The sequence below is a fragment of the Eretmochelys imbricata genome, chromosome 18 (genome assembly GCF_965152235.1).
Source record: "Eretmochelys imbricata isolate rEreImb1 chromosome 18, rEreImb1.hap1, whole genome shotgun sequence".
In the NCBI taxonomy this organism is placed as follows: Eukaryota; Metazoa; Chordata; order Testudines; family Cheloniidae; genus Eretmochelys; species Eretmochelys imbricata.
The window spans coordinates 22,657,163-22,678,458 of record NC_135589.1 but is presented as its reverse complement, the minus strand read 5'-3'; the positions used below and the strand labels follow the sequence as shown (position 1 = coordinate 22,678,458).

The window sequence follows — 21,296 nt, the reverse complement described above, 5'->3', positions numbered from 1 at the left end:
CCAAAGGGGAAATGGCACAGTTAAGAGGCAGTGAAAGGAAACACTATTATTCTCTAAAATAAAGACTTTTCACATCACAAATAAAAGCTAATTTTGTATCTCGATTCACTGTTTTTCCTAAAAATGAGATTTTAATGGCCAGTGAAACAGTCAGAATGTGCTGGGTGATGAATCTGGATAGGTGAGACAATTTAGTCTTACCAGATTTGGATCTGCTGTCAGGGGCAGATGTACTGAATCCATTTCTGCAAAAGATTTGATTGAAACTATTTCCCTCAGATTATATTCTGTTATCTGGACTTGGCCGATACAGTTTTGTAGTTGTCTGAATTATTGATAGTTATCTTACAACGTTTTGGAGATTTGGGGAGAAGTAACTGAAATGTAAGTGAATTAGGAGCCAGTCGGATTGTTCTGTGGTAAAACTGCTACAGCAGCAAACTTGACAATCAGTGATTTAGCCTGGAGGAAGGTTAAAGCAAAACAGTGAATAAATGATTCCTTATTAAATCCCAGAGAATTAGCTAAAGAAATTTGGTTCCTGTGTTTTCTGAAAAGTCAGCATTTCTTTCTCCCCATTAGACTTGAACGTGGGTGGAATAGTTTACATCATCCTTAATTAGGCCTGAGAATATATGGAAACTCTCACTTAAAAAAAGAAAAAAAAGCACTGAAGAACTTGAGTGGGTGATGATGGGGAATGGAAACTCAGGATCTTTCAATTAAAAAAAAATTGCATTTTAAATCTTGTTCTGGAAATTCAGAGAGCGCTGACATTCTGCTGTAAACAGGTCAGTTTTCTCTTTGAATTTCCTGGCTTTGTTTGTTATGTGTTGCAACCTTAAACATAAACTGTTGCTTATTCAGCATCAAATGGCTTTATAGATAAGGTTGGGCATTACAAAAGTTAAAACCCACTACCAACAACATATGAAAAATAGTATCTGTAACCATGCCTCCATGGGTCACAACTGAGAATACCAAATTCAGGACAAACTGCTGAGAAATAGGGCACACACACCCCAAGACTGGAGGTTATTCTTCTATGAGATATACCAATCTAGCAACAAAAGTAAACTTCCGTTTCACCACACTGGCTAACAAGAAGTCAGAAAAGCAGTGTCCTTCGGTATTCCAGTCCTTGTATCACCACCAAAAACACTAGACTTAACGATGAGTGGTTATTTAAAACCAATTTCATCAAACCAAAAGATTCTTCTGATCCCAAAGGACCAGCCACGTACCCAGGTCAATACATAACTCAGATTTTACCCAAAAATCACGCTGTTGCCAATTCTTTAGTATCTAAAATCTAAACGTTTATTCATAAAAAGAAAGAAAGGTGAGAGTTAAAATCCATTAAAGGAATCAAATACATACAATAATTGCAAAGTTATTGGTTCAGGTTTTTAGCAGTGATGGAATAAACTACTGGCTTAAGTCAAGTCTCTGGTTGCTTCCAAATCATTGGAAGGTCCTCAGTCCCTTGGTTAGATGCTCCCATTCGTATAAGTCCATAGTTCAGAGGTTGGAGCAAAAAAGAGGCAAAATGGACATGTTTCTAGTGCCTTTTATAGCTTCTGCCATGTGGAGGGAAATCCATTGTTTCAAACAAAGCACTCAGCACAGCTAGTGGAAAATTACAAGTAGAAGATGGAGTTTGGAATCACATGAGCAAGTCACATGTCCATGCATGACTCACTTACTCATGGAAGGAAATTCCATTAAGAGTAGATAGGCATCTTCCATTGTGAGTTAAGTGTTTTATTAATGGGCCACTTAATTTGAATGGTCCCTTCAAGATGTGCAGGCTAAGTACTTCGTGGACGTTACCGCAGGAGCAAATGTTTGAAATCCAGATCTAGAGCCAATACTCATAACTTCAAATACAAAAACGATATATGTATACAAATAGCATAATCGTATTCAGCAAATCATAACCTTCCATAGACAGCTTACTTGACATAATTTGTACAAGATTTGTTGCAATTATACAACAGTGGTAGCAACAGTGATCTACATGGTCATATTTTAATCAGATAATATCAGAGTACCGAGCTAGGAGAGGTGACTAGCTCACTAATCTCTCCACAGTTAAGATTGAAGCTAATTTTCCATTATAAACCTGATTTTTTTTTTTTAAACCTAACACTAATACCTCTCCTTAGCTTCACCAGATCCAAAACAATCCAACTGAAATCTTAGCCAATGGTCGAACTGTTCTGGGAAGCTTAGCGTAAAGTACAGAAGACTTTTGGAATGGATACGTTTGTGGCAGGGGAGTTCACAGATTGAATTCATTTTCTGAAGATTTTCCTTTCTTTTTTGTTCATATTTTGTTCATGTTACTAAAATGGGTTGACCCATTCTCTTGGTGGTTTGGAGTTTTGCAGGAGTTTGAAATTATATATGTGCTTTTTCACTTAAATGATAAATGATATTCATCTGGTTAAATGGCATTTCACAAGGTGTTCATGGCCCAGTACAAATGTTATGACTTCTGCATGGCCCAGGTGGGCATGGCTGTCATGGGTGGTGTAACAGGCAGAGAACCACATGGAACTGGGTCAATCTGGTATAGTGAGTGGAAGGAAGGAAGCCAAATACTATGATGGCATGCCCCCTAAAAATGAATGGGAGTTTAAAGAAATTCCCAGGCAAAATAGTGAACTTGGAGTAAAGGTCAAATGAATCTATCAATTCCCCCAAAAAACCTTTAAGGGAATGTTACGGTTTTCTGAAAAATCAAGGCCTTTAAGATGGAAATTCTATCGACATGAAGGCTTTCTACAGTGTTTATCACTGTGATTCTCTGTTTAAAAAAGAATCCAAAATACTCAGAAGTATGCAAATGCACCAAGATGTATTTTGTAAAAGTAATGAGGTCTTAATAATATGGGACCTTACTACAGTCCTGCCTTTGCTGTTAAATCTTTGCTGAGAAGTTGGGGGAAGCTACCTGGTTTTCTTTTAGTGATATTGGGTGTGTAGATAGGACAAATAGGAATTAGCTTAGGACAGCAGTTCTCAAACTTCATTGCATTACGACCCTCTTCTGACAACAAAAATTACTATGTGACCCCAGGAGGGGGTACTAAAGCCTGAGTCCACCCAAGCAGGGGGGCTAAAGCCTGAACCCCACCACCCCAGATGGACGGATGGACGAGCCAGCCAAAGCTGAAGCCCAAGGGCTTCAGCCCTGCGGGATGGGCCTGTAACCTGAGCCCAGCTGCCCAGGACTGAAGATCTCAGGCTTCAGTTTCGGCCCCGGGCGGTGGGGCTTGGGCTTCGACCCCGGGCCCCAGCAAGTCTAACGCCAGCCCTGGTGACCCCATTAAAATGGGGTTCCGACCCACAGTTTGAGAACTGCTGCCTTAGGAAGTAGCTTTGTGACTAAAAGCATGCTATACTTTCTGTACCAAGAGGAGGAGATGAATAAACCATAAAAGTGTGTGTCTGGACTGATTTAAAAAATACAGACTAATACCTAATGTTGTGTGTGCTGAAACGCCATTCTGAATGGAATTTTGTAAATTCTCCTGCTGCAGTTAGATATTAGTGAAAAACCTCTCTGCTATATTCGTGTAATTGCACCAAAATGCTGCTTCTGGGCTCATTGCTGGAAAAGTGGGTAGGTATCACCATGCAGCCTGTAAAATCAGCCGTGGCACAGTGCTATCGGTGTGTGCACCCAGTGGCAGTATTACATTCTGTTCAGAATATTTCAGTCTTACTTCATCCACATAGCTGGGATAAGACTTGTGCTTTCTGTTAGCAATTGGTTCCTCCTAAAGCTGCTTCACCAGATGAGTTGAGTGCAGGTGTTCACAGGTTTTTCTTCAGGGATGTGGTCGCTGCTGGGAAAATTATTGCCATTACTCAGCTATTTGCTTTTGCTCCTTTGTGATTGGGATTTTTTATGTTTTAAAGTACTTTAAACCTTTTAGAAAAAACAAATTCTGAAGCTCTGTGAATTGAGATTCAATGCCTGAATACGTACAAATGTGCTGTGCTCAACTGATGAAATAGGAAATGGTCCTATGGATGATCGCTAGAAGGTGTGTGTTTCATTGGTCTTAAAAAATATTGCTTCTGTGATTTAAAAATTGCAGATTATATTAATCTGCATGTCTCTGTCAGAGTTTTTGTCCTTTTATTTTTATATTTAAAGGAATGGGAATCTAGTGGATAGAGATGTTAGTGTGTCCTGTGAGTAAGTGTAGGTGTAGAAAATCATTTGTGGAGCAGGGGAAGATGCCTTGTGTGTCTATTTACAGCTGGTCTATAGTATCTATGTTTTTATTTGAAATAGTCATTGATATATTTGCTGGAATTTTGAAGGAAAGACTGTAAACTGAGTTCTGTACTCTGAGTATGTTTGGTTTTAATTTGCAGTGCTTAGTGATCCACAGACAAGAGCCATTTATGACATATATGGGAGGAGAGGACTGGAAATGGAAGGATGGGAGGTAAGAGAAATTCTTTTCCTTATATCTCACAAAAGGGGCTAAATCCAGCCTAATTTGAAATACTTATGATATCAAAACTATCTATTTGAAGGCACTCTTGTTTAGTTATTTCTGCCTCTCTCATTTAGAACATCTCGATGGATTTTCAAGTAATGCTTTTTTCTTCTTTTTTGAAAGGGGTATAATAAATCTGACATTCAGAGAGTTCCCTAATAGAATATTACCATGAAAAGCAACATCTTTCTGAGACAAATGTGTCATCGGTGTCTTTCCAGTCCCATGCAAATGTCTTTCATCTAAAACACTTTCACAATCAGCTAGTCTGTGAGATTAAAGATTTCTTGAAGCAGCTGTAAAGTGCTGTGAAAGAGGATTTATCCACTCTTTATCCTCCCCAACACTTCAACCTCTCTGGCCACTCAGTAACAGACTTAAAGGTGGCAATTTTGCAACAGAAAAGCTTCAAAAACAGACTCCAGCGAGAAACTGCTGAGCTTGAATTAATATGCAAACTAGATACCATTAACTTGGCTTTGAATAGAGACGGGGAGTGCCTGGGTCATTTTTTTTATTTACAGCTCTACAACATGCCTAAACCACTTCAGCCTTCTTTCTCAAATCATTGTCTTTAGAGTGTGTTGACCTGTCCTTTGTGGCACACCAGCATTAGTTACTTTATCCCACCAGGAGACACCAAGTATTCTCTGCGGACATCTCTGGAATGCGTCAAGTTTCCTGTTGTGGGCTTCTAACATTTGCCAAGTTTCAGAAGCATATAACTTTGTGGCTATCACGGTGACATTATATAACTTTATTGTGGTTACCATCTTGCGTTCCTGAGTAGAGTACCGTGATACTGCCTGAATGGAGTCTTCCGCATCCAGTCCACTCGTTTCACTTGCTCCGAGAATACTAATATCGAACAGAGTCACTTCTCTGACTGCTTGCCTCAGTTCCTACTGTCCCACATGGGTCTCATGTTACAGCATCTGATTTTAGTTTGGTTTTAGCTGTTGGGGTTTCTTGTTCCAGGTGATGAAATCCCTCCCGGTTTTGGTCCACCACCCATCAGCTGATGAAACATCCAGTTTCACAGGAGAAAGGGTTACAGTATTTGTTTAGATTTTGCCATATATTTTCACCAGGGTGCTGGTAGCAGAAATATGGTCAATTTGGAGAAACTGGCACATGTTTTCCCTGAACACAGTTGCCTGGATCGAGAAGATACCTGTTTTTAGCATGGCTGTTTTGCATTTTTTCCTTTGACTTTTAGCCTTCTGATGTATGGTAGGGATACACTTTGTAAACTGAACCTTTCAGTAGGAAGTCCACCCAGAGTCCTTGTATTCATGCTAATTTGCAACGGAAAAAAGCAAATTAAATTTCTTCATTGAATTAAACACACAATTTTTCATCAAAGTAGCAATTTTAGACGTTGAAAAGTCAGGGCATACATAAGAACGGCCATACTGGGTCAGACCAAGGGTCCATCTAGCGTTCTGTCTTCCGACAATGGCCAATGCCAGATTCTTCCAAGGGAGTGAATAGAATAGGGTGACTATCAAGTTACCCTTTCCCCTGTTGTCCAGTCCTGTAATCTGGCAGTAAGAGGCATCAATTAAAGTTCACCCACAAATGGTGAATAGTGATGAACACAAATAAAGAGTAGGAGTACTTGTGGCACCTTGGAGACTAACCAATTTATTTGAGCATAAGCTTTCGTGAGCTACAGCTCACTTCATCGGATGCATAGCTCAGGAAAGCTTATGCTCAAATAAATTGGTTAGTCTCTTAGGTGCCACAAGTCCTCCTTTTCTTTTTGCGAATACAGACTAACACGGCTGCTACTCTGAAAAAAATAGTGTTTCACACCCAGCTGTTATAGACTTTAAAAGGGTTTTCATGGATATATTTGAGGCAAAATGGGGTATGATATGTGTAGAACTTTAATGTTTACATTTCTTGATTTTTGTTTAAAAATGCAACCTTATGTTACTTTAATATAAGTTCTCATATTTAATACATACAGATAGTGAAAGCCTCAGTGCAATACTGATTATATGGAAGATCACAACCAGTATTTTAGATTTCCATTGCTAAATTCTTTCTGGGTCTGTTCAGCTTTCTACGTGCATAACCTAGACACTGGATGTGTAGAGACTAAGGCTATTAATTTTCAGTATCCCAATTACAAATAAGGGCTTGTCTACACTACCGCGCGGGATTGATCTAAGATACGCAACTTCAGCTCATGGATAGCGTAGCTGAAGTCAGCGTACTTAGATCTACTTACTGCAGTGTCTTCACTGCTGTAAGTCAACAGCTGACGCTCTCCCATAGACTCCGCTTGTGCTCCTCGTTCTGGTGGAGTACCGGAGTTGACGGGAGAGTGCTCAGCGGTCGATGTATCGCAACTATACTAGATGCAATAAATCGACCCCTGCTGGATCGATAGCTGCCCGCTGATCCGGCGGGTAGTGTAGATAAGCCCTAAATTACTTAGTTTTATTCCGCTGTTCATCGTTGTGTTATGGGCTCTGGTGACTGGTATGTAAATATAAACAGTAGTGGATATAGGTGGCCCTTGAGAATCCAAATGAAGTGCCAGGTTGAATATAAAAGAATGAAACAGACCTTTTCAGTCTCATGAGAACTGGACAGGCCAAGCATTTGAAACTTTGCAGTTAGCCTCCATGCAGGATGTGTCCTGAATTTTAACTCATTTTATAATCTGATGACTAGAAATTGGGTGAACTGACACCTATGGAACCTTTTCCTCTTCCTTACGTCATAAAGAAAATCAGAGAAAAAGTAACTTAAGAGTTCTTAATTCAAACTTGCAAAGGTTAAGCAGCTGGGATTCTCCACAACATATCTCACCCTTTTGGCCTTGGCAAAGCATATTACCTGCCAAACGTGTCTTCTACATAGTTCTGAAAGACAGATTTAATATCCGGGTTTCTGTGAAGTGGTTTTAAAGTCAGCATCGTGCAAGTCCTTCCCATACCTCATGCTTAATTAAGACTTTACCACCAGCAGTTTTTGAAGCTGATATCTAACATCTAATGCCTCAGATTCATATACAAGGGACCCTAGGAACCTCCTCCACAAAGTTTGGCTTCAAAAGGCTGATCGTTGCCTGGTGGGTTTCCCATCAGTTTTTCAAAGCCCAGCTTAACACAGTGCAAATCTCTTTTTGGGGTGAAGGGATGGGAGACTGGCTTCATTGAGATTTCATATATTTTAATTCTCTCTGCCCTGTAGAGCTGAACAAATACTGTAACCCTTTCTTCTGTGAAGCTGAATGTTTCCTCAGCTGATGGGTGCCCAAGACCAGTGCATTATGCTTTTAAATATTGGAAGAAAAGGATGCTATAGGAGAGAAGGTAAAAGAAGGGGGAGGAGAGAAATGGTGTAAGGAGAAGTAGAGGAGAAAAGGTAAATGATGAAGGGAAAGTCTAGCGCTTAGGGAAGTCAAGAATAGAAGAATGTACAACAGGGGAAAGACAGGAGACAGAGTAAAAGATAGTGGGACAGTGGGGAAGATTAAAGAAGGAAAACGGAAGTGGAGGGAAGATGAGGTAGAATGGAGAGAAGAGAATAAGGGGGTATGTTTCCATTCTGGTGTTCTATGAGACAGAATATGAATGTGTTATACAATTACATTTTTTGCATGGTTCCTATTGGAATCGGGGTTCCCTTTCCACAAAATTCCATAATCCTCTGTGCGTGAGGAGTAGGTGAAGGTGAGGGACAAGTGCTGGAGTGAAATGTCCAACACAGGAATCCGAACTTCAGAGACAGCCGTTCATTTCTGGAGGCCACTGTGTATCTCACTTGAAGCCAGGGTGGATTTGATTTAAATCACTAGTCAGGAAGACTCAATTTAACCATGATTTTCTACATAAAAGTGCATTCTTGTTGGTTGTGATAACCTTAATACATATTCTTTACAACTCAGAGATAGACGTAGGTTTCATTTTTAGAAGGTACACGCTATATATTTTTAAACAGTGATTTATTTTGAAAATTTTTCAGATTAGTTTTACAGCTACACTATATCAGAAAATGAATGATTGTTTGGTTATTTCATTTACCAAAGATAATTGAAGTAGATATTTATGAAGTCGTTGGGAGGTGAACTATCTCCGATTCAGCAGGTTAATCATTAATATTTGGAGGATTTTCTTGCCATGCTGTATTAGGAGGAGACCATTGCCAGACAGGCATTCAAATTATTTTATTTAACTAAAACAACAAAGTTAAGTATTCTGGATTTTTTTTGTCAACAGCAAACATATAATATTTTAACAAAACATACATATGTCCCTCACTTCTCACATTTATCTCCAGACTTCTTCTCCTTGTCCAGATCTATTCCGCCCCTAACGATCTTCTATTAATTGAACTTTCTGAAACTTTGCACTTTTAGAGAGAGGTAAGGGATTGACTCTGTATGCAAATTTGCAGAGGGACAATCGAGTTGAGGTCTGCTATGTCTCACTTCTGTATATTATTTATTTATAAACATTTTTGCTGTTAACAAGCATGTTACCTCTGGAGAGACTAATCCAGTTTGAGAACTGCAAAACGAAGCATCTCTGGTATCTTCTAGACTGAGCACTGAGTCCCACTGGGTAGATAGAAAGATTAACCTAAATAATCTATTCAGAAGCTTGTGGAACCCCATAATATTGGGTCCCTCATCCATGAACTATTGGAACTCATTTACAAAACTTTTCTTAAACATTACATGAATATATTGTCTCATACTTTAGAATTAGAATTTATAATCCCTATTCCATGATGAAATATCTTTGAGCTATAATATGTCTTAATTAAAACTATCTTTAGATAGGTTTTTTTCCTCAAAAAGCATTTTATCAAAAAAATCTGATTTAAATAAAAAAATCTTAAAAAAAACCCTATCATTGATTTTTATCCATCCTGCTTGAAGCCATGAACTTCCACATGATAAAATTCCAGTATAAGTGGTAGTGGAAGCACTGTTAAAACTGGGTGCGAGGCAGATGAGAGTTAGCAGTCTGTTTTGAAAAGTCAGCAGAGTTAGCCCTGTTTCTTCTTTTAAATGAACTATGTGGTTATCCCGAATGTAACTTCCTTTTGAAGATGAACTTCATAATGAAAAATAGGATCATTAGGCACTGATCCTGCAAACACTTACACATGCTCACCTGTAAGCACATCAGTAGACCAGTCTCTCTGAGTCATTAAAATAAATATTTCATTTTGATTGTTAAGATTTGCTGTCTTGGACTGATCTGGTGGTGATAACAGGATTACATTAGTTTAAAATGTAGCTCTGGATCTCTAAACCCCATTTGCTGCTGGTCGGTTTCCAGGTGGAGTATAAAGTGCTGGTTTTAACCTATTGAGTTTTATGTGACTTGGGACCTCTCTACTTCAGAGAGTTTCTTTCACGATGTTGGTACCACTACATTTGTGATCAGTGGAGGTGATTGAGCTATATGCTCATCTTGGGTATAAATGGAGAAGGGGGCTGCTGGCAGGACACTTTTCATGATGGCATCATCACTTTGAAACTCTCTCTACCCCCTTACATCCCAATATGTCAGATTTATAACCCGATGGGCACATGGCATATAGACCACCTTTCTCCTAGGCATGTGAGAAAGGAATTGATTGAAAGAGAGAGTGAGAGGGTTCTTCTGTGTGGGGCAGTTATAGGGTTATTGGTATGGTATATGAATATCATTATACCTTGTTGGAACTGCCAGATATATTAGACCTCTTAGTCCTTGTCCTCAAAGGAATGCCTTCAAAAGATGAGCCTGGGAGCTTAAATTGATAACTTTCCTTTGATTAAAAATCAGAGACTCAATAAAGACACTGGATTTATGTTCTCATTGCAACTATCTGTACCCACTAACGCTCATAGTTCTGTAACTGCAGAAGTGTTAACTTCCCACTTCACGTTGAATGGTCTCCTGCAATATGTATTAACTCCTAATGCTAAACAATCTATTCCATCTTGCACTTAGCTGTGACACTCTGAGTACCTTTTCCATACCTGAAAAAGAGCTCAGTGTAACTTGAAAGCTTCTCTCTTTCACTACAGAAGATAGTCCAATAAAATGTATTACCTCAGCCACCTTGCTTCTCAGATACCTGAAATACATACATGTGTATATATAGAGAGAGATTTTTCTTATTTGTGTTGTATAGTTTTAATTGTGTAAAAAGTACTTTGGGTCAGGAATAGGTGCTTGAATTATAAGTCTAAATAAATAAAGTAATAAAAACACAGTGGCTTGATTTCGCAGTGGATCACAGGAAAAAATCATATTGTGACAGGAAAGGGGATCTTATCTAAGAAGGGAGTGAAAAGCACTGGAGTGTTCTAAATCCCATCAGAGATTCAGTTGTCTGTGATTGTTGGCTGGATGTTCTATTACCTGTTAACCTTGGTTTCTTAATTCCTTTGTGCACAGGTTGTGGAGAGGAGGAGAACTCCAGCTGAAATTAGAGAAGAATTTGAGCGTTTGCAGAGAGAGAGGGAAGAAAGGAGACTTCAGCAGCGAACTAATCCCAAGGTAAAGTAGAAAACACATCTGGTCTGAAGAATGAAGCCTTAAACCATAGGCGCCGACTCCGTGGGTGCTCTACGGCTGGAGCACCCACAGGGAAAAATTGGTGGATGCTCTGCACCCACCAAGGCAGCCAAGCTCCCCCTGCCCCAGCTCACCTTGCCTCCGCCTCCTCCCCCGAGCGCGCCGCATCCCCGCTTCTCCTCCCAGCACTTGCTGCCACAAAACAGCTGTTTCGCGGCATAACAAGCTGTGGGAGGGAGGGGGAAGGAGCGGGAATGTGGAGCGCTCAGGGGATGAGGCGGGGAGGAGGTGGGGCGAAGATTTGGGGAAGGAGTCCAGTGGGGCAGGGAGGGGGCGGAATTGGGGCATGGACTTTGGGGAAGAGTTTGGAATGGGGGCGGGGTGGGGGAGAGGTCGAGCACCTACCAGTGTCAGGAGACGTTGGCACCTATGCCTTAAACTGTTAGACATAACAGGTTTAATGGCTAGAGGAGTGATCTGAAACTAACAGGGTCATTTATTGCAGTTTTTCCCACCCTTTTATAATGCTGCAACTTATAAGGAAATTCAGGGAAAAAAACATTTAGCATGTGGTTTACAGTAAAGTGAATTGTTTTAAAACGTTCTCCTCTATGGAGAATTCATTGTGCTTTCATTGGTGAGATACATGTAGAAGTAAAAATCTTTCTTGGAACCCTGAGAAAACATTCCAAACACAGGAACTTCTGAGTCCTATGCAAATATTCCAAATAAAGTGAAACTCCCTACAGTTCTCTGACAGGTTTCCCCTGTCACAGGTGTGCTGAGATACATTCAAATGCATCTTTGAAACTGAATGAAAGAAAGACAACTGACAAATCAGTTGCGTAGCAGAAATCTTCCAGGTGGAGTTTAGAGAGCAAAATAAAGTGATAAGGAACAGTCAGCATGGATTTGTCAAAAACAAATTGTGTCAAACCAACCTGATAGTTTTCTTTGATGGGGGAAGCGGTAGATGTGGTATATTTTGACTTTATTAAAGCTTTTGATACTGTTTCACATGACCTTCTCATAAACAAACTAGCAAAATGCAACCTAGATGGAGCTACTATAAGGTGAGTGCATAACTGGTTAGAAAACTGTTCCCAGAGAGTAGTTATCAGTAGTTCTCAGTCATGCTGGAAGGGCATAACGAGTGGGGTCCTGCAGGGATCAGTTCTGGGTCTGGTTCTGTTCAATATCTTCATCAATTATTTAGATAATGACATAGAGAGTACACTTACAAAATTTGCGGATGATACCAAGCCGGGAAGGGTTGCAACTGCTTTGGAGGATAGGATTAATATTCAGAATGATCTGGACAAACTGGAGGAATGGTCTGAAGTAAATAGGATGAAATTCAATAAGTACTCCACTTAGGAAGGAACAATCAGTTGCACACATACAAAATGGGAAATGAATGCCTAGGAGGGAGTAATGCAGAAAGGGATCTGGAGGTCATAGTGGACCACAAGCTAAATATGAGTCAACAGTATAACTCTGTTGCAAAACAAGTGAACCTCATTCTGGGCTGTATTAGCAGGAGTGTTGTAATTCTTCCGCTCTACTCCGCGCTGATTAGGCCTCAATTGGAGTATTGTGTCCAGTTCTGGGTGCTACAGTTCAGGAAATATGTTGGCAAATTGGAGAAAGTCCAGAGAAGAGCAACAAAAATTATTAAAGGTCTAGAAAACATGACCTATGAGGGAAGATTGAAAAAATTGGGTTTGTTTAGTCTGGAAAAGAGAAGACTGAGAGGGGACATGATAACAATTTTCAAGTACATAAAAGGTTGTTACAAGGAGGAGGAAGAAAAATTGTTCTTCTTAACCTCTGAGGATAAGACAAGAAGCAATGGGCTTAAATTGGAGCAAGGGAGGTTTAGGTTGGACATTAGGAAAAACTTCCTAACTGTCAGGGTGGTTAAGCACTGGAATAAATTGCCAAGGGAGGTTGTGGAATCTCTCCATCCTTGGAGATTTTTAAGAGCACGTTAGACAAACACCTGTCAGGGAGGGTCTCAATCAGCGTTTCTCAAACTGCGGTCCCTGTGGGTACTCCAGGGGGTCCACGGGCCTCACTGAGAAACTCCTCCCACTCTCTCCCTTCCTCAACTCCTTCCCCTACCTCCCAGCACGCTGGAGAACAGGCTCCCTACCTGCCCTGGCTCCGCGCCACTCCTGGAAGCGGACAACATGTCCCTGCTGCCCTGGGGGACCAGAGGGTCTCCACATGCTGCCTCCGCCCTGAGCGCTGCCCCCGCAGCTCCCATTGGCCGGGAACTGCTGGTCTAGATAATACTTAGTTCTGCCATGAGTGCAGGGGACTGGACTAGGTGGCCTCTCCAGGTCCCTTCCAGTCCTAGATTCTCTGATAAACCTGAATATTTTTGGGATCTTGCCAGTAGCACAGTTAGTGTCCATTTTGAGAGAACTTTATCATACTCTTACTACAACAGCTGCTATCCAGTGCATTGTTCCTAGCTCTGGGTCTGCTTGAGCTGTAATAAACTGGTACCTAAATGACCCCCATCATAGCTGAAGCTTAGTTATTTAAATACACTCAAGGATATAAAGTCTTGTGTTGATAACAAGTTTTCATAGCAACATTTTGTGTGTGTGTTGTGGGGAAGATGAACTCAAACGTGGTGGCCATCCACTGCTTTTTCTCCTCTCCCTGCTGAGGGTAGGAGGACATTCCAGTAGTTCAGGATCCTGATGGCCCTGATGGGTTATTGGCTTGATATCCAGCCACACTTAGCAAGACAAGGCTGAGGAGTATAGCAGAGATTACCAGCTATTGCTGTTTAAAAGCTTCCTGAGCCACATGGTATTCACTTGTTATGCAGTGAAGTAACACAATACCTAGGAGTTAAATCTCTTGGAGCTGCACTAGCCTAATTTATGCTTGAGGTTTCCCAAACATTACTCAGTTTTTGGCTTTTAAACTATTTTGCATAAAATAACAGAAACCCTTATGTGCCTATGTTTGAAACCGAGGCTAGAAATCAAGTTCTGTGAGGCTTGGGATGTAATCATGATCGTAAGCTTAGATTTCACCCCCTCTATCCTGCTGCCCTGGGCACACATTTTAAACTCCTTTATTAAGACAAAGAGAATTTCTCCAATTGGATAGAAATCCCTGGATGAGAAAATAATTTCCATTTTATTTATAAATGCCCCCTTAATTGAGAGAAACTTAGCTGTCTTCAAGATGCAGCGTTGGACAAGCTAGCTTGGGGCTGGCAAACTCTGCATTAAGAAACAGTGAAGTGCAGGTTTTGTGTGCTTGGTAGCTCGTAGTGTAACAAGAAGGCTCTTGCAGTGCCACCATCACCATGTTAATGCCCGTAGTCCCAGTGCGCTGATACAGACTAACACGGCTGCTACTCTGAAACCTGTGATTTAACATGTTTCTTGGGTCATCCAGCTCATCCGCCAAGATTCTACACTGGTGCAACTGCTGTCTTGGAGAAATGATAGTGTTTATATTACCAGGGATACGAAAATATACTTTTTAAGATGGATGTGGGTAATGTTTTGCAGCCCATCAGAGTAGTATCCCTTTAAAAGTTTCCTATGCTTGACAATTCATGTGGATTAAGGTAGTGTGTGAATTTAAAGCACAATAGGTGTTTCAGACCATCTCCATGTGTAGACATTCTTATTCCAAAATAGGAATTCCTTGTTCCTGTTTACTTTAACTCAGAGTGGGTTAAACTAAACAGGAGGAAAGCACTCTTATGCTGGATTAAATCAGGAACAACTGTAGATACTGTTTAATGCATGGAAATAATCCAGTGAGGAGTTAAGGTAAAATGCAATACTGTTTTTTGGTTTTTTTTTTTCTGCACTTGATACTTTATATTCAACATGTTTAATATTTTGCACTGTTATTTTCCTTGCCCGCTTCATTCTATTATGAGTCTGGTAAATTAATTGCACTATAATACACAACTCTTCTTCTGCACCAAAACTTTACTTTTCTGCACAATTCCGCACCTGTCATAATACTAAAATTATCCAGAGTTCCTTCCCTAGTGTTCTAACTTTGTCTCCTCTTCTTATGGATACACGATGTGGCTTGCTGTCATCCCTCTTAACAACAGCCAGCAGACCAAATGCTGGCTTCAGTGTCTGGACACCTGGAGCTCACCATTACTGTCTCAGGCCAACATGGGCAAAGAGGCAGAGCAAACAGAACATTTTATTAAACGTTTTATTTCTTTAAATCTTTAAAAACAGAAGAAAATATTTATACCATCAATAAGGGGCTTGGTAACTGTCCTTTATTGTCTGGTCTCTCTCTGACTTATTGCGTAATTAGGGAGAGTGGTCACTTTGGATGAGGTATTACCAGCAGGAGAGTGAGTTTGTGTGTGTGGTTTTTGGAGGGGGGTGAGGGGGTGAGAGAACTTGGATTTGTGCAGGAAATGGCCCACCTTGATTATCATAGGTTTCAGAGTAACAGCCGTGTTAGTCTGTATTCGCAAAAAGAAAAGGAGTACTTGTGGCACCTTAGAGACTAACCAATTTATTTGAGCATGAGCTTTCGTGAGCTACAGCTCACTTCATCGGATGCATACCGTGGAAACTGCAGCAGACTTTATATACACACAGAGAATATGAAACAATACCTCCTCCCACCCCACTGTCCTGCTGGTAATAGCTTATCTAAAGTGATCATCAGGTTGGGCCATTTCCAGCACAAATCCAGGTTTTCTCACCCTCCACCCCCCCACACAAATTCACTCTCCTGCTGGTGATAGCCCATCCAAAGTGACAACTCTTTACACAATGTGCATGATAATCAAGTTGGGCCATTTCCTGCACAAATCCAGGTTCTCTCACCTCCTCACCCCCCTCCCAAAAACCACACACACAAACTCACTATCCTGCAGGGTGAGGGGGTGAGAGAACCTGGATTTGTGCAGGAAATGGCCCAACTTGATTATCATGCACATTGTGTAAAGAGTTGTCACTTTGGATGGGCTATCACCAGCAGGAGAGTGAATTTGTGTGGGGGGGTGGAGGGTGAGAAAACCTGGATTTGTGCTGGAAATGGCCCAACTTGATGATCACTTTAGATAAGCTATTACCAGCAGGACAGTGGGGTGGGAGGAGGTATTGTTTCATGATCTCTGTGTGTATATAATATCTGCTGCAGTTTCCACGGTATGCATCCGATGAAGTGAGCTGTAGCTCACGAAAGCTCATGCTCAAATAAATTGGTTAGTCTCTAAGGTGCCACAAGTACTCCTTTTCTTTTTGCGAATACAGACTAACACGGCTGTTACTCTGAAACCTGCGTAATTAGAGTGGAGATCATGTAATTTAGATATAATTCACCAGCAAAGAGAATATTGAAAGACTTGCATGGGTCTGATTTAAAAAAAAGAAGAGCACAAACAAAGATTTTCACCTTTATAGATCTTTCTGGTGGATAACATTTCATGAATGAGAGGGAGGGGAGTGAGAGCAGTGACAGGGTGTGAGGTTGACTCTAGGTGCCTGTCACTTGTTGTGGTATCATTTCCTCTCTCTTAATATAGGCGTGTGTAGGGAGAACTTGATTTGATTTTACATTTCTCTTTCTCTAATCCATCATTAGACTTGGCTACGTAGAGACTGGTCTTGTGTAGTTCAACTGATGATGTAGCTTCCCACTCCACCTACCCTGATCTGATAAGTCTGCTGCAATGATAAATATGTGTGTCTCGCCTGTCGCTCAGAAAGGACGTTAGCGCTAAACTGTGTCTTTGAGACTTTAGCTGAGATGATATTGCAGCTTCCATTCCTTCCTCAGCTCCCCGGATGTAGCTTTCTCTCCTTTTTTCTCTGCCATATAGGGACAACTAAACATGGATTGTTCTATGAATACTAAGATTTATCTGTCGGCATATCTCATGTTGTTGAAGAGCAGTTTATGCTCTGCTCATTCCCATGGGACAAAAACTGTTTTACAGTATGTAATTTAATTTTTCTTTTGTGGCAGTTTTTCTCTGTACCACCTATGTTATCGCTGGAAAATCAAATAAAAATTAACCATAAAAAATTGTGTCAATATACAGGAGTCTGCAAATTATTGTCAGTCCACTGAGCAATGTTTTTCTGTGCCACTTGCCCACAGGCTCACTTTCCTGTTCTTCTCTTCCTCTCCTCCCTGCCTTCAGAAGAAATCTTTTTTCTTCTTGCATGTGCTTTGGTCTTCACTGGAGCTTTTCTGCTAATACACAAAGGGTAAAATGGAAGAACTCTTCCCTTCATGGTCTTAATAAAATCAGAACTTCTGTATTAAAAACCACTGGAAATATCTCAAAGCCAAAACAATGGTTTTAAATGAATCCCTAATGTACTTGAGATGCCCTTCTTTTGTATTTCCCTTGGCGAAACCGAGTCTTCTGGAGATCAGACTTTTACCTCAGTCTTCTCTCTCTAGCCTCAACCTGAAATATGGGACAATCAGGAGGCAGATTAGTGAAGCTCAGTGTGGCTTCAGAGGAGCCTGGAGGCAACTGGGTTTATTTTACCGTGAATGTGGGGACCAAAAAAGATACACTCTGAGTGGGAGCTGAGGTGAAGAGAGCACAGCAAACAAAACAAACTGTGCAAAAGAACAGGAGTGACAGCCAGTGATTGAAAACAGGCCCATTGGCTCCTTTGATCCAACCTTAATGATCTCTTATCAATGGCATTCCAACCAGAAAATGGATTCCAGAAAATGGATAAAACTAAAGAAATTGGAAACATCCTTGTTGCAAATCAGGGTGGTTTGGTGCAAATGGATATTCTGAGGAATGTGGGGAACAGACAGGGGTGTGGGGTTGGTTATTGCCATATAATGCTTCTCTGTGACTTTAGGAATTTGACACTTTTTTCTGGGTGTTTCACAGTAGTTGTGAGCAATAAAAAGTAGAGCTGCAGTGTAAGCCTGAGCCTCTGTGTCCTCCTATAAAATTAGCCATCTGGGTGTTTACAGCAATTGCTTATTGGCATTCTATGGAAATGTCTCTCTAGGCAGCGTTCCTGTGGAATTAGGTAGCACAGCTGTGATCATTTCATAAGAATGCAAGCTATTTTAAAATGTCTAACATTTTATTAGTTCTATAAAATGGTTCCAGCTAAATAAAGCATTTCTAACCAGAAATGTTGAGCAATACCCAGATATAGGCAGTTTGGCAGATTTTAAGTTGGGTTATTTGCTTTTAGAGTTCTGTTTTTGCTTTTTGAGATGTGCTGATGGGTTTGGAAAGTCAGTTACTTGGTTTGAGAGGAAATACTTCACACTTGGAGAGAGCAAATCTCTTTATTTGCCTGTGTCGGAGAATACAGATACTTTGAGGGTTATCCAGCTCCCACCACCTTTTTCTTCACATGCGTCAACTTGCAGGAATGTTCTCCCTAGGGAACAGGTTTCAGAGTAGCAGCCGTGTTAGTCTGTATCCGCAAAAAGAACAGGAGTACTTGTGGCACCTTAGAGACTAACAAATTTATTAGAGCATGAGCTTTCGTGAGCTACAGCTCACTTCATCAGATGCATAGAAGCAAGAAAGAGCGGGAAGAATCTCTTCTCTGATACTACTCTGGGTATAATTAACATGTCTGAATAAATAAAAATTAAGCCATCTCTGTTTTCACTGCTCCTTCTTTTGCCATTCTGTAGTATTTCATCTTATGAATACTACTTCCTTCTCTGTGGTTACAATTCTGGTTCACAAGCAGAGTACCTTTGCCTTTTTTTTGGGGGGGGGGGCTCCACTGGGATCAAAATTTAGCTTTTTCTTGAGTGCATTAGCCAGCAGCTGACTCAGATACTAGTCCGATGCTTACTTCAGTTTGGCTTAAACAAAACAAATTTTGATGGGCAATCTTACAGAAAAAGAAAATAATAAAATAGTTCTAGAAGGCCTACATTAATAATATGTAAAACACTCCAGCTGTCACGTAGCTGAAGATTACAGAATATCGCATGGTGACTGTGTTCATATCGATGTGGAAAAATACCTCATTTCTTCCTGCGCCACAATCTTAGGAGAGGTACAGCAGAAAAGACATGCACTAAACTAGATCCTCCAAAGACATTGTATCTGCATTAGCTTTTAGATCTAAAATATCTCTTGGTTGCTTCCACCAGTGTTAGCAATGGCATGGCTGGTGACATTGTAACATTCGTGCCATCTAACCCTGCTTGGAGCCTTGTCTTCAGTAGTACTTCCACCAAAGCTACCACCCCACCAGTGGGTAACAAAATTGGGAAAATTTAGTGAAAAAGGAGTTTTCCCAACCAGGCTACATAAAAGTGTGATGATCAACTTGGTAGGATACAGGTGATGCTGGAGTTTATTTTGACCACCCTTCATTGGTTGACCAGTGTGTCAGACAGATTTATAAGATATTTTATTTGCATGCTTAATCTATATTTCTTGCCTGTTTTTAGACATAGATTCTGCAGCTGGGTTAATTTGTTCTATTGTAATTTCATGTATTGATTATTTTAATTCCCTTTTAATCAATATACCTAAATCTGGTAGTTGAACGCTGCAGCCATTTCAAAGTGCTGCAGAACACATCCTGGTCCAAATCAAACCCCCTGATTTTATTAATCCAGTTTTAATGACCTTGCACTGTTTCCTTGTGGAATAGAGTATTATGTTTAGGGTTATTTGGTGCTTGATTTTCTGTCTTTCGGGGCTTCTGTCACCAGTTTATCTCGCTGACCTTGTAAGACAATGCCTGCCACACAGATTACTACATTCCTACTCTCACTATTTGATTGTTTCTTGATTTTCTTCTATGACTAGCTGATCACTGATTCACACTCTCGCTCGCTTTATTCATAGAACTGGCGCCTTCCCAGTTCAAGCTTTGTGATTCCCTGGGACAGATTACATTTTACAGGAAGACTCATGATGGAAATTGTGTCTTTGTTGTTGTAAAGCACTCTCCTTGCAAAATTATTTAATTAAAAAGCACCCACATTTTTTATAAAAGGAAAATTATGAAGAGGGAATTTCACTGAAGACCCCTGAAAAACAGGCACATTACACTTAGCAAAAAGCCATTTCCTTTGCAATAATTAGCAATAATAGCTAAGGAAAAGTGGAACATTGCTGGGGGATATTTGTGTCGGAAGAAAGCTTTCACCTAAACTGAGTTTCCTCCTCTTGCATGACTCTGCAGTGAAGACATAATTTTTTCTTATTATCTCAGCTGTTTTCCATAAAAGTGATTATGACGTCATAAGTGGATGTTGCTTGCAGTCTGAGCTATTGTAAAGCTTTCCTATATAGGAGCCATTGCAACACATCAGTAGCAAGCTTGACAAAATCTTTTTAGATTATGAGCTCTTTGGGACAGGGTCCTTGGCATGTTTTGGTTTGGAAAGCACTGCCCTAGCAGATTTGTCATTTCTCCTGGAAATAATAATAGTAAAACATGAGAAGAGAGAAAATAAAAGAGAGCTCCTTGCAGATGAATTCCAGAAATTGCCATCCTTCCTTTCTAGGATGTGTCTACACAGCAGCTGGGAGGGTGCTTCCCCGTGTGGGTGAGCAGATGCCCTAGCTTTGCTCCAGCTAGTGTGCTAAAAACAGCAGTCTGGCCATGGCAGTGTGGGGGGTGGCACGGGCTAGCTGCCCAAGTACAAACCCACTGGACACCCTGGGTACGCGGGTGGCGCCCTCCCAGGTGCTGTGTAAACATACCCTCAGAGACCAAGAAGCTTTGATATAAATAAATGCATTTTCATTGAGACATCTTTCCTTGTTTACTATGTAAACAGATACTGCAACCAGGACCTCATGTACTCTGTGATTCTGTGGCCGTGGAATGTACGAATCCATCCTTTGCTGCAGGATTGTGCTGTACAATCCAATCGTTCACTGAAATAAACGCAAAAAACAAAACAAGTCTAGCCCTTATAATTGTAAAGGAAACTTTCAAACATCAACTGAGTCTAAACAAAAAGAAAAGGAGGACTTGTGGCACCTTAGAGACTAACAAATTTATTTGAGCATGAGCTTTCGTGAGCTATAGCTCACAGCTGTAGCTCACGAAAGCTTATGCTCAAATAAATTTGTTAGTCTCTAAGGTGCCACATGTACTCCTTTTCTTTTTGCGGATACAGACTAACACGGCTGCTACTCTGAAATGAGTCTAAACAGAAGCAGTGATGACTTCCTGAGTCTGCAGACAGCCTGAAACAGTAGCTCTGGGCAAGTTGTGACCTGCTCAGTTTA

General features: G+C 40.6%; 1 protein-coding gene across 2 annotated transcripts in view; it reads left to right on the top strand.

Moving 5' to 3' along the window:
• Positions 1–21,296, top strand: part of DNAJC11 (DnaJ heat shock protein family (Hsp40) member C11) — a 77,289-nt gene that overhangs the window by 14,472 nt on the left and 41,521 nt on the right. For both annotated transcript variants that reach the window (XM_077837488.1, XM_077837489.1), the window contains 2 exons: positions 4,396–4,469; positions 10,943–11,044. In XM_077837488.1, coding sequence (XP_077693614.1) covers positions 4,396–4,469; positions 10,943–11,044 — 176 coding nt within the window. The remainder of the gene's footprint in view (positions 1–4,395; positions 4,470–10,942; positions 11,045–21,296) is intronic.